Here is a 14,269-nt window from a genome sequence, read left to right as displayed (position 1 = left end):
AGCACAACAACAACAAAAAGGCCTCTCTCACCCAGGAAACACCATGGCAACCATAACGCTGCCGCCTGGGCTGGAACAACAGAACGTAGCTGTCAAACAAAACACAAACAGGCCTGACCCGCCACAAAATAAAACAGGGAAGTACCGCCGTGTAATCCATTTATTTCAACAAAGTAACTGTATTCTAAATTCCACCTTTTTAAACGGTAACTGTAACGGAATACAGTTACTCATATTTTGTATTTTAAATACGTAACGGCGGTACATGTATTCCATTACTCCCCAACACTGACTATGTATTCTGACATCTCCAGAACCACCATTAACTTTTACAGAAATTTGCTACGTTAGCTTATCTCTAGAATTGGACCAAATGGGTCAGCCTTCACTCTCCGTGTTTATCAGTGAACCCTGGCTCACCATTGTTCCTTCCTTGGACCACTTTTGATAGATACTGACCTCTGCGGACTGGGAACACCCCGCATAAGCTTCAGGTTTGAAGATGCTCTGACAAACAGCCCATTTTCCCTGCTTGTGACACATCAATTTTTAGAACAAAGTTCATTTGCTCCCTAATAAATCCTGCCATGATGAACAAATACTGAGTGTTATTCACGCTACCTTTTAGTGGTCATGTTATGCCTGATCATTGGATGTTCTCCTGTTATAGTCTGTACATACCAGGGAACAAACAGGCCCCGCCTCCACCACTAGCCCACTGTTCTGATATTTATCTGACTGTTCACTATTGACCGCCCCTGATGCTCCACTTTCTTTCTTTCTCTGTCAGACGCCACTGACCTTTGTTGCATAAAACAGTACACCCAGCAGGAGGTCTCCCTGGTGAATACAGTGGGTCTCAACCTGCTGATTAACAAAGCAGGGGTTCTGACCAAAGGCCCCCTGCAGGGTGGCAGGCCAGAGAACATGCAGACTAAAGTCCACAATAATGTTGAGCATCAAAACAAGGACTGAGGAGGATAAAATACTATATCTAAAGCTGTCTTGTATTTTTTAAATTAGAAAAAGCAGACTTTAACTCTTGCTCCTTCTGGTCCTCATCATTAGATTGCATTTCCCCTTTAGAAGAAGCTCTAAAATCGCATGCAGAGGAGATCAAGTTTCCAGTTACATCTTGTATAAAGGACGCAATAAAATAATGTAGAGGGACAAGAATGATCTCAGAATATGATCATTTTATTAATTAAGGACAATTACCAAGCAATTATGTTCAGCATTTATACAAACAATGGTTGCGTGTATGCGTCATCATTGCATGGAAAACAAGCTGTTGCAGGAGTCACTGTACAAAACTTAAAGACTTAAAGACACACTTAGTCAGATAAACTAAAACTGTATAATTTTTTATAAAACAGTTGCTGCAAAGCCATTAAATTCAGAATGGTCACGTATGAAAAAAGTTCAGGTCAGATGAGTGAAAGTGTGTGTTCTAATGATTATACCCGCAGTGAATGACAGATCTGTGTTACATTTGAACCGGGCGGGAAAAAGCAGAACTCAAATCATCTGTGACACTCGCATGAGGTTGTTTGTGTTTTTCTGAACTAGAAGTGAAAATAATTGTGTTCCAGTGTGAGGAACCACTAGGGGGATATTGATGTTCATGACAGTAGGCAGGAGATTCTTAGTGTGACAGCCTGCCCGGCTGAGAAGTATAATGGAGCCTTGCTGCATAATTATTGCAACTGCGTCCCCTTGTTCACTCTAAAGAGCCTCTTTTGGCTTCGTAACCTGCAGTCAATCACTAAATGAACCCAAGTGAAATAAACCAATTACTGCTGTCATCACTCAGCTTGTGTCGTGCTCATTTTACCAACAATCATGCACTGACATAATTTGCTTAATCATTTGATTCACACTTGGGTCATATAATGAATTTCAATTCTACTGATGTCCTTTCTAAGGTCCTCACTAATCACCACGTCGCGCTGTTCCACACAGCCACCTTGGCGGGGCAGATCTTAAGAGGTTTGGGGTTGTTTCCATTGATGTTGGCACCAGGGCAGAAGAAGGGGTACATCTTCTGAGTGAAGAAGTCATTGAAAGTGTAGATGGGTGTCATATTGACAGGGTTGGAGAAGATGACCTCTCCAGAGTCGTAGTCCAGCTGCACCCTTACTCGAGTTAGCTCCCCCTCCAGATGCAACGGGGTGCTGGGCCTCGTCATGGCTGAGTACTCCCCCTCAAAGTATGAGATCATCCAAAAGCCGCCCTTGGGACAGCCCGAGATGCGGCCCTTCCTGTCAATGGACTCTTTGACCACCCCGAGCATCCACTCCACTTTGTCGCCCACCTCTACCTCCCAGGCGTGACGGCCTGATGTAAAACCCTCTGAGCCCAGAACAAACACAAAATGACCAAACCGTTCAGGATTGTCTGGGAGATGCTGCAGGGATCCGCTGTTGGCCACACTGGTCAAATCCGAGGTGAGGGATAACCAGGAGTAGGCAGTGTTAGGATCCAAGGTGATGGGTGCTAAAAGATTACACATAGTCGATGATTAAGAAGAAGAAAGAAATTCGAGATACGTTGAATTGTTTAAATTCAAAGATCTCTAAAAAAAATAAATAAATCTTCCTTGGTGATGTATACAAGAATGTGTCACAGAGTCACATGAGTTCTTACTGTACTGAACCAGATCCAGCATTTTCTCCCACACGTGGTACTTGAGGGAACTGACATGCTTGGCCACATTTATAAGAGCACCTGAGACTTTTTCTGGATTCTTGGGTGGGATCTGTGCTCTGTGAGAGGTAAAAGAAACACAAAAAGAAAGTAGTGCTGAATCACTAGTGTTGAAGCTGGCATGACGCTGCCAAATACTTTTTTAAACCTCCTACCTTTTCTTTGTGTTTGTATAATTCTGAAATAAGGAAAGAAAGAGTTATAAACAGTGTGTTTCATGGCATGGATGTGATGCGGAAAACCGTTAAAATCTGCTCACCTGAAGGAAATTAACATCATTGGATGCAATCTCGTTCTCAATGGCAATGACAGCATGAGAGAAGGTGAGGATATCTCTGGCAATGCTGTCAGACTTCTTCTTCACTAGCTCTTTCTTCTCTTTATCGTCTTTCTGCAGAGTGGCCAGCCGTTCCTCCTCCTCCCTCCGGAGAAACTCCCGCAGCTCCTCAAACTCCTCTTTTATCTGCTTTTCTGTGGCCTGAGTCTGGTTCTACACATGGGAATATGGATCAGTGTAAAAATTAATTTCTAGTCGAATTTTCTTTCTTTATCCATACTTCCTCAAAAGGGACTTGAGGTGCAACCCACCAGCTTATACCAAAACATAATGTCCCAGAAGTGTTCTGTTGGATTTATGTTAGGCGAGAGTGAGGGTCAGGGTGTCATATTGACGTGCTCATTTGTCAGTGGTATCAGTTCCTTCGTGGTGCCACTGCCTAAACATGATTGTTTCATCATGACATTCACACCAGTGGGCTGCTGGAGGTTATTTCGTAGGACTCCTGCAGTGCTCATCCTGTTCCTCTTTGCTCAAACGAGCAAATAGCGGTCCTGCTGACAGGTTAAGGACTTTCTACGGCTCTGTCCACCTCTCCTAGAATAACGTCCTCTCTCCTGGAATCTCCTCCACACTACTGAGACTGCACCAGGAGAGACAGCAAACCTGAAAATGGCACATGTTGATGTACCACCCTGGAGGATCCAGACTACCTGTGCAATCTGTACAATCCGGGTATTGCCTCAAACCACAAGTAGTGACACTGACCCTAGACAAATGCAAAACTATTGAAAACCAGAAAAGAATGGAACAAATGTCAGTGGCCTCCACCTGTAAAACCATGTTTTTGGATGGTTGCCTCACTGTTGCCCATCTAGAGTACCTGTTGTTAATCTAATTAACATCAAGGCAACTGGAACTGACCATCAACCCTCTCTGATACTTAACTGACCAGAGCAGTATCCTGGAAGTTTATCTGATTTCATGTTAGACATTAACTTTTTTGAGAAGAACATTTCACCTGCTCTGAGACATTAGCTGACATATTTACACACTTAACATTGCACTGCTCAACTTCAGTCACTGTTACGTCAACTTCAACGTCCTCTAGTGTTTCGTGGTATCTGAGTGTTTATTGATACCTTGATGTGCACAGTTGTGTCATCACACTCCTGCTTGGCTTCATAGAGGCAACGCAGGTTTTTCTTCAGAGGAATCAGCTCATTTTTCAGCTCTGCCTGAAGAGCGAGGATAAAGAGTCATATTTATCTTATTGCACATTGAACAATGTTAACAGTTTTCTCCGTTTGCAAAAGTATCACCTTCTTCAATTTGAAAGCAGTAAAGTGACATTTTCAAAGGAGGACTAAAAGGTCAAAGGTAGTTTGCTTAAATGGCAAATAGTTCAACTGTATTTATGTAGCTCCAATTAAGAATAGCAGGTGCTTATTTCATAAGGTGAAAACCGCACACTATACGAGAGAGAGCTCCAATTATTATGTGAACCTCTATAAGCAAGCGCTTGGTGATAGCAGGAAGGAAGAACTCCCTTTTAACTCCTTCCAGCATAACAAGGATCTGTGCGGGGTAGACATCTGCTAAAGCTGGATGTGGAACAGGAAAGGGAACAAAAGTACAATACCTTAAGATCCTGAGCACCTTCTTCTATGGGACACACTCGATGTCCGAGGTGCTTCTTGGAGGTGTGACACACACAGCACAGGACTTCAAAGTCATCCAGACAGAAGAGTTTGAGAACTTCCTCATGTGTACTGCACTTAAAATCCACTGTCACTGCTTGTTTCCCTGTATCACCAGCCCCAGTTCCCGCTGTGGTTCCCCTGCACCCGTGCTCCTTCAGGAAGGTTTCGGCCACATTCTTCAGAGCCAAGCTGACTGTGGGCTCAGTCAGCGAGCACTTCCTCCTGCAGACAGGACATTCACGCCTGGCTTTCTTCTTGTTCCAGAACTGCTGAAGACAGGCCCGACAGAAACTGTGGCTGCACTTGAGCACTACCGGGTCCTTGAAGATTTCACAGCATATAGGACAGGAGAGCTCATCTTCCAGCATGGAGCCTGACTGTGACGAAACAGCTCGAGGTCGCAGGGACGAATTTAGCTTAGAACTCTGAAAGAAGGTAAGCTTTAAAGGCTGGGAGGAAGCGCGTGGGCGCAACGCCATGGTTCTTGATGTAGGGTGTGTGGGAGGGGGAGCTGCTGTCTGTAAGGAAGAAGTACCCTGCAGGGAGTCCAGAGAGCAGTCTGGACACAGTTTATGAGCAACCAAGGTTATAGAGCAACAGGGACTTGAAGAACTTGTTTACCTCGCCTGTAGTAAATACAGGACATGTCACCACCCCTCAGGGAAGCCTATTGAAAATTCTTCTATGTAGAAAAAAGGTCGTAATAGTGAACCAAAGTTAAACTTTAAGCTTTTTCCAGGTAAGGAAAGACACTTACCTGGTAAAAGGTCTGTTGTTCAAACTAGAACAAAGACATTGTGTACTCGCAAACCTCGAATAAAAATAGACTTGAAGTATAATAATAGCAAAACAAGTAATTTTGCTATTATTGTCATTCTTGGGACCCTCTGGAGCAGGAGATGTGGTGAGGAAGGCCAAATCCAAGCCAATTACAGATATAGATTTTACTCAATTATTATGCATAACCCTATTTCTCTGTTCCTTTTATTTATGTGTTTACCTTATTTACTATTACTGTCCTTATTATCATTATCTTTGTTATTATTAGTCATTCTTATTTAGTTATTTACGACATCTCTCCGTCTACATCTATATCTCCTCTCAGTAATATCATTTTCTAGACTGAATAGAGCCTCATACATCTCCATGTCTGACATTCATAGTTACAGAGCACATCCTTGCATGTGCAGCGCACGCACTCACCCTTATTGTTACGCATTTCATTAAATACAATGTTTTTTTTCCTTGTACTGTCATTGTCTCATCTTCATGCTTCAAATTTAGTGTCATGTTTAACAAAATATTTATTGTTAATTGCACTTATATTTGACGTTTGGTCTCATAGACTTTCTTTGCACTTTTTAGTGAGATTTGGCCTGTCTGCAATGTTTGAACTGCAGTAACTCATCTGAAAATCCTATTAAAGAAATGCTGAAAAAGCCCCTTTATAAAGTGGCAGGAACATCGGCGGCTCTTCAGTTTGTCACCTCCCTCCATTGAGGCCTGTAAGTGACCTCGCTGAGCTTGACCAGCGCTATCATGTTGACCCAGAGAGATCTTATTACCTGCTGACACCTAGTTCACTGTCTAGTTAAATGTCATTTATATTTCAAGAAGACGCAGGAGTGAGAAGAAACACAAACACAGAACGTGCTCTCGGGCACAGTTTCTCAGAATCTTGGAAAACACTACGGGTTTGTTGCAGTTTTGTCTCTTTGTTTCACAATAGTGGCTCAAAGTGTTGAATAAACTCATCCATATCAAGATTTTTCAGACCAGATGCTAGACATTTGTTGTGCTAAGTTGATGAAAGAAGAAACAGAAGGACGGCTGCTGTGTGGATGTTATTGCATTATATTTGGACACTGACACCGGTGTAATACAAAGCCATCAAAATAATGTATTCTCCTTAGTTTTACAGTATTCTAGCATCATAACCCATTTAGGTATCCATGAACTCTGAAAGAATCAAACAAAACTACAAAATAGCTTCATACATTTGGATATACAGAAAAGGCTAAACACCCAGAGTTCTTTAAGACGTGTGTTTACCTAAACCAAGTAGTTGGTGCAACATTGCCGCTGTATTTTTTTTCCTTTCAGTGAACACAAACGACTGCAGGAGATGAAAGTCATTTGGTCCCATTCTGCTTCAAGTGTTCTCATTTTTCAATCGCACGCACCAGAACGCAGACTTCTAACAAAGTATATAAAATGTAAGAAATAAGAAGAAATGAAGGCAGATCTATTGTCTTTTCTTTTCCTTTTTTTTTTTTAAACAACTACTCCAACTTATCACTTCTTTCTTCTTCTGTAATACTGCTCTCCATAATAAACTGCAACACAAGTTTTCATTATTCGTCAGTTATGCAAACCTTGTTTTAAAATAGACATCACATCACCTCATATAAAAAACACACCAGCTATAAAAAATAACAAGTCAACACGATCCACAAGCTGGAGACCGCCATTCTTCTCTTTCTCCTAGCACATACTTCAATGAAAGTAAATGAACACTGATTTTCTCAAACACTGTCAAATGTGTGAAAGACAGTCTGCACGGTTACTTCATTACATCATGGAGTGTGTTAACAGTAAACAAACACCTCTGGTCTTTTTAGTCAGGAGCTACAATTTACTATGACTTCTCTCCGAGAACACTTCTTTTACCTTTACTTAAAAAGAAAAGAAAGAAAATAAAAAGGAAAACCAGCAAATTCATTATGAGGAGAGAAATGTAACGGCACATGCTTGTAAAACTGATCCATCACAGTAACGTTTAGTGTTTCAGGACGACACTGTACTTCAGGGAGACCCATGCTTGTGCCATAACAGAGTCGCTCACCAGGTACAGTGCAATCCATGCTCACTTCTGCAGTTGGTTTACAGCGCGTGCAACACAGTGCAACAATCAAAAATAATAATTATCCATATCAATCTCCTCTGTGTCAGCCACTGTTTTGCCATTTCTCCCGTTTTAGAAACCTGCCGTGTGTTTGGTCCACTGCCAGCAACTACAACAATGACATGCAGGTTCATGTGACGCAGTCGAAGGAAATGCTCGTTGGCGTGCTCGTATTTTCTGGGAATAGCTGGAAGACAAATAAAAGCACTTTGGAAGTCATCATAGTCACCTTCCTCTCCCGTTTACTGGATTATCCTCATTTTTAAGGATGAGTCTCCCACGAACAAACAAAAAAAAAACTCAAAAAAAATAGAAAGAGTGCACAGTGGAATAAAAACAAACTCATGACGGTAGTGTTGTGGTTTTCTAGTAGTGCTCAATGTTGTGGGTGTAACAAGCACACACGCAAAGCAGGTCGTTCTGCTTCGGTTCTGTCGTTAAACCCGCCCGACCTTAGCGTCTCCGATGGCGCCCCACACATCGAAAACAAACTCATCGGGGAAGGCAAAGTCTCCCAGGGTTTCATCTAAAGCCTCCGCAAACTCATCCGGGTTTTTTTTGTCTTTTCCCAGCTCCACCATGGTAGCCGCTGAGGGGAAGAAAAAAAACATAAGATCTTTTTTATCTCACATCACGCTAAGTGAGACACTCACAGAGCCATCGGGGACTCACACTTACCCAGCTCGCTGTCTCTGATGCCCATATAACTCTCGAGCAGGTCATCCACTTTCTCGATGGCCTTTTCCTCAAATGCAGAGGGCTAGAAGAACAGCAACGGGACATTTTATTTAAACAGTACAACCACCAGTTATTAGTTCACAGGTCTTGCATGCATGCTCACCAGCTCCTCCACAGTGGCAGGCCCTTTAGAGCGAAGACGAAGAGTTCCTCTGCCAGTCCCCAGCTGAACCCCTGAAGCCGATCTAGACCCACCAGATCTCTGGCTAATCATGTCTACAAAACAGAATTAAACCTTTTCAGAAATAATTAAAGATTTTTCCCTCTGCTGCGGCAGTCTTCATCCTCTTTTTTACTCTCTACTTATTACTCCCTGAGCTGGAAAACTGAAAACAGTTCGTTTACCACTCTAGGTTTCTGTTTAGGACTTCTGATGTACTAATAAGGATGTTATTAGCACGATGAAATATATATTTGTAAGAGAGCAAGTGAAAAGGCCTAGAATCCTGGCACAAAAACAAACCTGAACACCCTGTGGGGTTGCTCTACATTAGAAGTGTCAAGTCACTGTTCAAAATAACCTTTATTTACCTCATATTAGGCCTTGCCACAGCCAAAAACTTCAATCCTTTGTCTAGAACTAGCTGTTTGACCTGCCCTCCCCCTCCCTTTAAGCCAGCTTTCTTCTGATTGGCTACCCCTCATACGTAAAGGATGTCTCTTCCTCAGTGACATCCTACAGATCTAAGCGTACAAAAAAACCCTCAATGTGTTAAGAGCAGGCCGAAACCAGACTGTTTTTTGGGGGGGAAATATGCTAATGTAATTTTTTAAAAACATTTTTATCCAAATTCCCACCATATAAAACTATATATCTATAAATGATAGGAAAAAAGGAAAGCCCTAACAGGTCCCTTCAAACTGGGTTTTCAAGCATCTTCTTCCAGCACCTACCAAAGGCTTTAAGAGGCTCCACCAGCTTGATGGTGAACTCCTTTCCTTTGGGAAGCTCCTTCAGCATCTTGGCCACTTCGTAGTGTCGACAGCCAATAAGGCGGTGGCCATTAATCGACTCTATCATATCCCCCACGTTGATGACCTGGATCTGGTGGATGATGCTGCCCTCACGGATCCTCTGAAAAACCATCAAAAAAAAAAAATCCAATTCACTATTGAGCTCATCGCTTTCTCCCTACAGCAAGTAATTGATTCACTTTCATTCCAGGGTCATGCCTTTACCCGGGGGTGCTTGAGTCAATAAAAAAAAACACTTTATCCATCACTTAAACATTCCTCACCTTGATGAAAGCGTAGCCAGCTCCATTATCAGTGATCGTCAACCCCAGTGCGTCCTCCCCTTTGAACACCTCTATCTCCTTTCTCTGGCCTTTAATGTGGGCAAAAATAAAGTCCTCTAGCCCGATCTGACCTCCCAATAGTTTATCCATGTCCACCTTGTGAGTGTTCAGAGTGCAAAACATAACCTGTGAAGGAAGACAAACATCAGGTAAATTCTGCCACGAGCATATCTGGAGCAAATCTATAAATCCTCAAATCCATTAATGTCTGCAGGAAGGCTTACCTCTGACGGTGGTATCCCAAAAGCCTCGCCAATCTTGGCGTAGAGCTCCCGCACGTTACTGAAGCCCTCGATGCGGCCTGTGGGGCTGCCGTGAGCGAGCTGGGTGTGGAAGATGAGGCGAGGCCGCATGCTGTTAGGTGGCGGCGGCAGGCCTTCGGAGGTGGCGCCTTCTCCCAGCCCGACGACCCCACCATCGATGCCTTCCATACCTGGCACATTGAGACCCGCGCGGATAGGCTCCGCTTCCTCGTTCTCAACCAGCGGGGACGCCTTCTTCCTTCTTCCCAATCCCAGTGGCATAGTAGTCCTATGAGGGGTTGCAGAGGGAGAGGAAGGGAGGATGGAGGCAGCTGTGGGGAGTTATGCTACAACCTTGACCAACATACACCTGCTCAGCTAAATCAGCTGCAGGTCTGCTGGATATGTATGTCACAGTAATAGTGTTGTCCTCTAGACCAGCTTGAGAGCCGTCTCAACCACACACTGTATGGATTTAGGAATCCACACATTAGAGCAGCTCACATAGCTGGATCTGTTAAGTCCAGCAGCCTCCAGTGGAAGGTTTTCAGCTGTAAAACAAGAGACAAGAAACTCTTTCATCTTTATACATGTACCATGGATTGTACATACGCAGTGGCATGCAAAAGTCTAGAGTCACAACTTATTTCTTTATTTTTTGTATCTAGGGAGCCAAAATTTCTTGTAACTTTGCACATTGGCTGTTTCTTTTTTCTGTAATTTACAGTCAAGTCCTTGGTTCTGACTATTTTCAGGGGGTTTTGTTTTGTTTGTTTATTTCTTAGCCAATTAACAATAACTTGTGAATCCTTTCAAGGATAAAAAAGGCACAGAACTTTAGGAAAGAATCTGTTTAAAACGGTCTTGAGGCACTTTGTTAAACACTGCAGCAGCCTGTCACAAAAAACACAATTTGTTCCCATTTCTTTAGATACATCTATGAAGAAGATAACACAGTCTGACAGTTATAAAATAGTATCCTTGCACAAACAAGGTGATTCTCAAGGAGCTACACGCCAAATACTTGTCATGTACTTAGAAAATAGGAAAAAATAAAAAAATCCAGCAAATACCTGAAACGGGACCTAAAGACATGCTGAAGCTTCAATCGAGCCATCTACTGCTCAATGAAGCCTCATCAGAAATAGTCTCAGTGGAACAGTGGCTGTCAAGAAGTCATTCTTAATGAATGGAAACAGAGAGAAAAGTCTGGACTGAAATACAGTCTGGAGTGTCTAACTGCTTTCATATTTCAGCATGACAGTGATCCCAAAAACACAGCAAAAGCAGAGGAACACTATCAGTCATGGCCTGGCCTCCCCAGACCTCAAACTTTAAGATTATTGAAGCAGGGATCATCTTGACAGCCAACATCCAAAGAGCCTGGAGAACTATTCCCACAGACTACTTAATGAAAATTACATGAAAGCCACACTTGCCTAAGAAAGTTTAGGCTGTGTTGAAGAATAAACGTAGTCATACAAAATACAGACATTCAAGCTAATTATACAAATTCTGTTTTGCCTTACATACTGTATTTCAATGGGTGTTTGCACATGTTTCAATAAATCACTGCACCCCTTCTCAATTTCCCAAACAAAATATAAAGAAACGAGGGTTGGCTTGAGACCTTTGCACAGTACTGCATAAGCTGTATAAATTGCTTCTTCTCAACACTGTCTCCACATTATAGCTTGAACATTCATTACATTAGAAAACGCTAACGTTAGCTGCTAGCTCCAAGACGCAGTCAAACATCTTCCACTTGTAGCAACACAAATAACGAATAACAGTTAATACTCCAGTGACCACTTAATCAGTTATCAGACAGTTATCAGACAACTCATGAAACATGCAGCTGAATCTTTGACTGGCAATCCCCCATGTTAGTGAGTTACACCGTTACTCTTTCTCAAGATTGATTAGCTATCTAGCTAGCTGAATCAAGATCGCAGTAAACATGGAAGGCGAGTCATTCTTACCGGAGCACGAGTTTCAGCCAACTATCGTTAGCCTGCTAACGGTGCACTCGCAAATGACGTTACAGCTATGCAGACAGTGTTTAATATTTCTTACTTCTGCGTCACGAACAGGCTAAATTGGCCTATTAAGGTTTAAGGGTACAGTGTATCTGTGTGTATGTGTGTCGGTATGCTGCTGTAGAGTTAGCTTAGTGCCAGCCCAACAGGGGTGGAACAGTGACGCATTCAAGGTTTCTCGTAAACACCAACTTTCCCCAGAGCGACTGCTTCATAGTCTGGATTTAAAGTTTAATCAAGAAGAATAAGAACGACATGAGTGTAAAGCAATGTTTGGTTAAAATTTAGTAAAAAATCACATGGATATGTCTATTAGAGGCCTGCTATTTTGACATTTTTACAGGATCTTTGAGTCGAAGTTACATCATTACTGTCATTAAATTATATATAAATGTGTACTGTGAATGTATGAATTTTATGAAGCGTTTCTTTAGTTTTTACGAAACGCTTGGATGCCGTTGTCTACTTAAACTTTTGATATTGTTGCTATTTCGCTTATGAGCGCTGATAGCCGTGAGCATACACCTCCCCCTGGAGGCCAAAATCATTTACGACAGCTGTCAATTATAAAACTTTAATTTTGAAGGTTCTTGCCGGAAGCATTTAGTGTTTCTGACGCTGACGTTTGTATGTCTAGTTCCTCGATGTGTTCTTTACAAGAGAACAATACAAGCCCTGTAGAAACATTTTCTTTAACAGCTTGAATGTATTAACTGGCTGCTTATGGTGTCCTTGAAAGTGACACAGTTTTTTTTATTCGTACATATGATATTTCCGACTATCATGGCAGACAGACGTATTTCCGTTTGCGGTCTTCAAAATAAAACCAACACTGCACAGTTTTAACCACGAAATTGCTATTTTTATCTGAATAGAAGATATCTAGAAGATATCTAATCTGAATTCTGTTCATTTTTATTTTTACACAGTAAATAAAAAAGAGACAAGGACACTTTAATACAATGGGAACAATTACATGGTTTCTTTGAACAATACAAATAAGACTAATACAGAAACTTCTTAAAAATCCCAAAAAGTTGATTCTGTTCTTCTACTGAAAACGCTACTTCCAGATGAATAGAATCATCCTTTTGGGATTTACTTACCTGGATGATTGAGCATGCATCAAGACCTTTTAAAAAATGTAAAATAGTCCATTTGAAGAGTTCATCATAGCACAAAAGTAACACTAGTGTGGGTCACTAATATTCTTATAGTTTCTGATAGTGTATCTGTCTCTGTACTTCAATACCAATTACCACACTTTGTTCATGTAAACAGGGATTCTTCTTCACATAGAGTTCCACAGGGCTCTGTGCTGCGACCAATACCTTTTACCTCATACATGTTTTCCCAAGGTAACATCTTTAGAAAACACTGCATGCTTTTCCATTGCTATGCAAATAGTACCTTGCTGTATTTACTTATGAAACCAGATTAGACAACTTGGTTCGTTATACTATAGGCATTCCTGACCTCCAATTTTCTACTTCTTAATTGTGACAAAACCTCAGAAACCTGGTGTCTAGCCAGCTATGTACTCTGGATGACATTATCCCTCTACTGCATGACTTTTTAATTTTTGGGGAATAAAATATTTCTCCCTATTTTGGGGGAGCTTTAGGGTCCCTAATAATATATCAATCATAAAATTTGCCAGCGGTGCCGACTTGATACCAGATCCTGGCCAGACCTGCTTGCTATGTGGGCACTAACACACACACACAGACACAGTTACTTTACCAACTGACCCCTGAGCTCCTAAGTGTCCTTCAAACCTCATTCAGGGATCCACTCCTCTACTTCACTGTCACTCCCTGAAAGCTCACTGTCCTCACTTTCTGAGGACAAAAAGTGCACATTCCCTTGGTTTCCTTCCATAAAAGGTATTTACATCCATGTGCTGTAATTATGAGCAGATTGTAAAGTAAAAAACATTGACTATGATCATATAAATGCACACAAACACATCTCTACACACATATGCAAATGCATTATATTGCCTGAAAAAAAACTGGGCAAACTGCGCAGTGTTGCCTTGAGGCAACGAATGAAAAAACAGTTTTACTGTATAAATAAATTTTAAAAAGTAGAACAAACAATCAAATATGCTTCTTAACATATTCATGCACATACAAGTATTTTTTTTAATATACATTTTTTTCACTATAAACATGTAAAATAGTGATCTTTATCTTGCCTCCTAATGGAGATGTCTCTCATGTAGTGCAACTTGCAGAAATGAAAGTCACACAACCTTCAACTCATCATTTTATTGGAAAGAGATGTGTCTGGTAGCATTATTTGAAAAAAAAAAGGGGGGGGGGGGGGTTGAGGGGCCAGTGTAAGGCATGAAAATGT

The 14,269-nt window shown here is 41.6% G+C and overlaps 2 protein-coding genes across 3 annotated transcripts; both read right to left on the bottom strand.

Moving 5' to 3' along the window:
- Positions 1-1,187: 1,187 nt before the first annotated feature.
- Positions 1,188-5,656, bottom strand: LOC102795085 (E3 ubiquitin-protein ligase TRIM39). The gene is made up of 6 exons (XM_006791322.3): positions 4,626-5,656; positions 4,126-4,221; positions 2,966-3,196; positions 2,862-2,884; positions 2,647-2,765; positions 1,188-2,496 (listed from the first exon to the last, which is right to left on the bottom strand). The coding sequence occupies exons 1-6, from the start codon at positions 5,163-5,165 to the stop codon at positions 1,937-1,939; spliced, it is 1,569 nt and encodes a 522-aa protein (XP_006791385.1). The 5' UTR covers positions 5,166-5,656; the 3' UTR covers positions 1,188-1,936.
- An 866-nt stretch (positions 5,657-6,522) lies between these two features.
- On the bottom strand, positions 6,523-12,053 carry gipc1 (GIPC PDZ domain containing family, member 1). Of its 2 annotated transcripts, none has more exons than XM_006791323.3 (7): positions 11,852-12,053; positions 9,852-10,420; positions 9,568-9,753; positions 9,224-9,404; positions 8,433-8,545; positions 8,270-8,351; positions 6,523-8,180 (listed from the first exon to the last, which is right to left on the bottom strand). In XM_006791323.3, exons 2-7 carry the CDS (start codon positions 10,149-10,151, stop codon positions 8,029-8,031), a joined length of 1,014 nt encoding a protein of 337 aa, XP_006791386.1. In that variant the 5' UTR covers positions 10,152-10,420; positions 11,852-12,053; the 3' UTR covers positions 6,523-8,028. The 2 variants fall into 2 exon arrangements, with proteins under 2 accessions (XP_006791386.1, XP_035763970.1); XM_035908077.2 differs by having other exon boundaries at positions 9,852-10,158.
- Positions 12,054-14,269: the final 2,216 nt, after the last annotated feature.

The sequence above is a fragment of the Neolamprologus brichardi genome, chromosome 4 (assembly GCF_056152115.1).
Source record: "Neolamprologus brichardi isolate AB-2024 chromosome 4, ASM5615211v1, whole genome shotgun sequence".
Classification (NCBI taxonomy): domain Eukaryota; kingdom Metazoa; phylum Chordata; class Actinopteri; order Cichliformes; family Cichlidae; genus Neolamprologus; species Neolamprologus brichardi.
This window is presented reverse-complemented; position numbering and strand designations above follow the sequence as displayed.

What these genes read in the sequence shown, in the direction of transcription:
- LOC102795085 (XM_006791322.3), bottom strand. Translation starts at nt 5,165, where the DNA reads ATGGCGTTGCGCCCACGCGCTTCCTCCCAGCCTTTAAAGCTTACCTTC. An exon ending in ACACAACTGTGCACATCAAG is followed by an intron (nt 3,197 to 4,125) that starts GTATCAATAAAC and finishes TCCCATGTGTAG; the next exon opens with AACCAGACTCAGGCCACAGA. An exon ending in ATGATGTTAATTTCCTTCAG is followed by an intron (nt 2,885 to 2,965) that starts GTGAGCAGATTT and finishes TCCTTATTTCAG; the next exon opens with AATTATACAAACACAAAGAA.
- gipc1 (XM_006791323.3), bottom strand. Translation starts at nt 10,151, where the DNA reads ATGCCACTGGGATTGGGAAGAAGGAAGAAGGCGTCCCCGCTGGTTGAG. An exon ending in TTGGGATACCACCGTCAGAG is followed by an intron (nt 9,754 to 9,851) that starts GTAAGCCTTCCT and finishes CTTCCTTCACAG; the next exon opens with GTTATGTTTTGCACTCTGAA. An exon ending in CTGCCACTGTGGAGGAGCTG is followed by an intron (nt 8,352 to 8,432) that starts GTGAGCATGCAT and finishes CTGTTCTTCTAG; the next exon opens with CCCTCTGCATTTGAGGAAAA.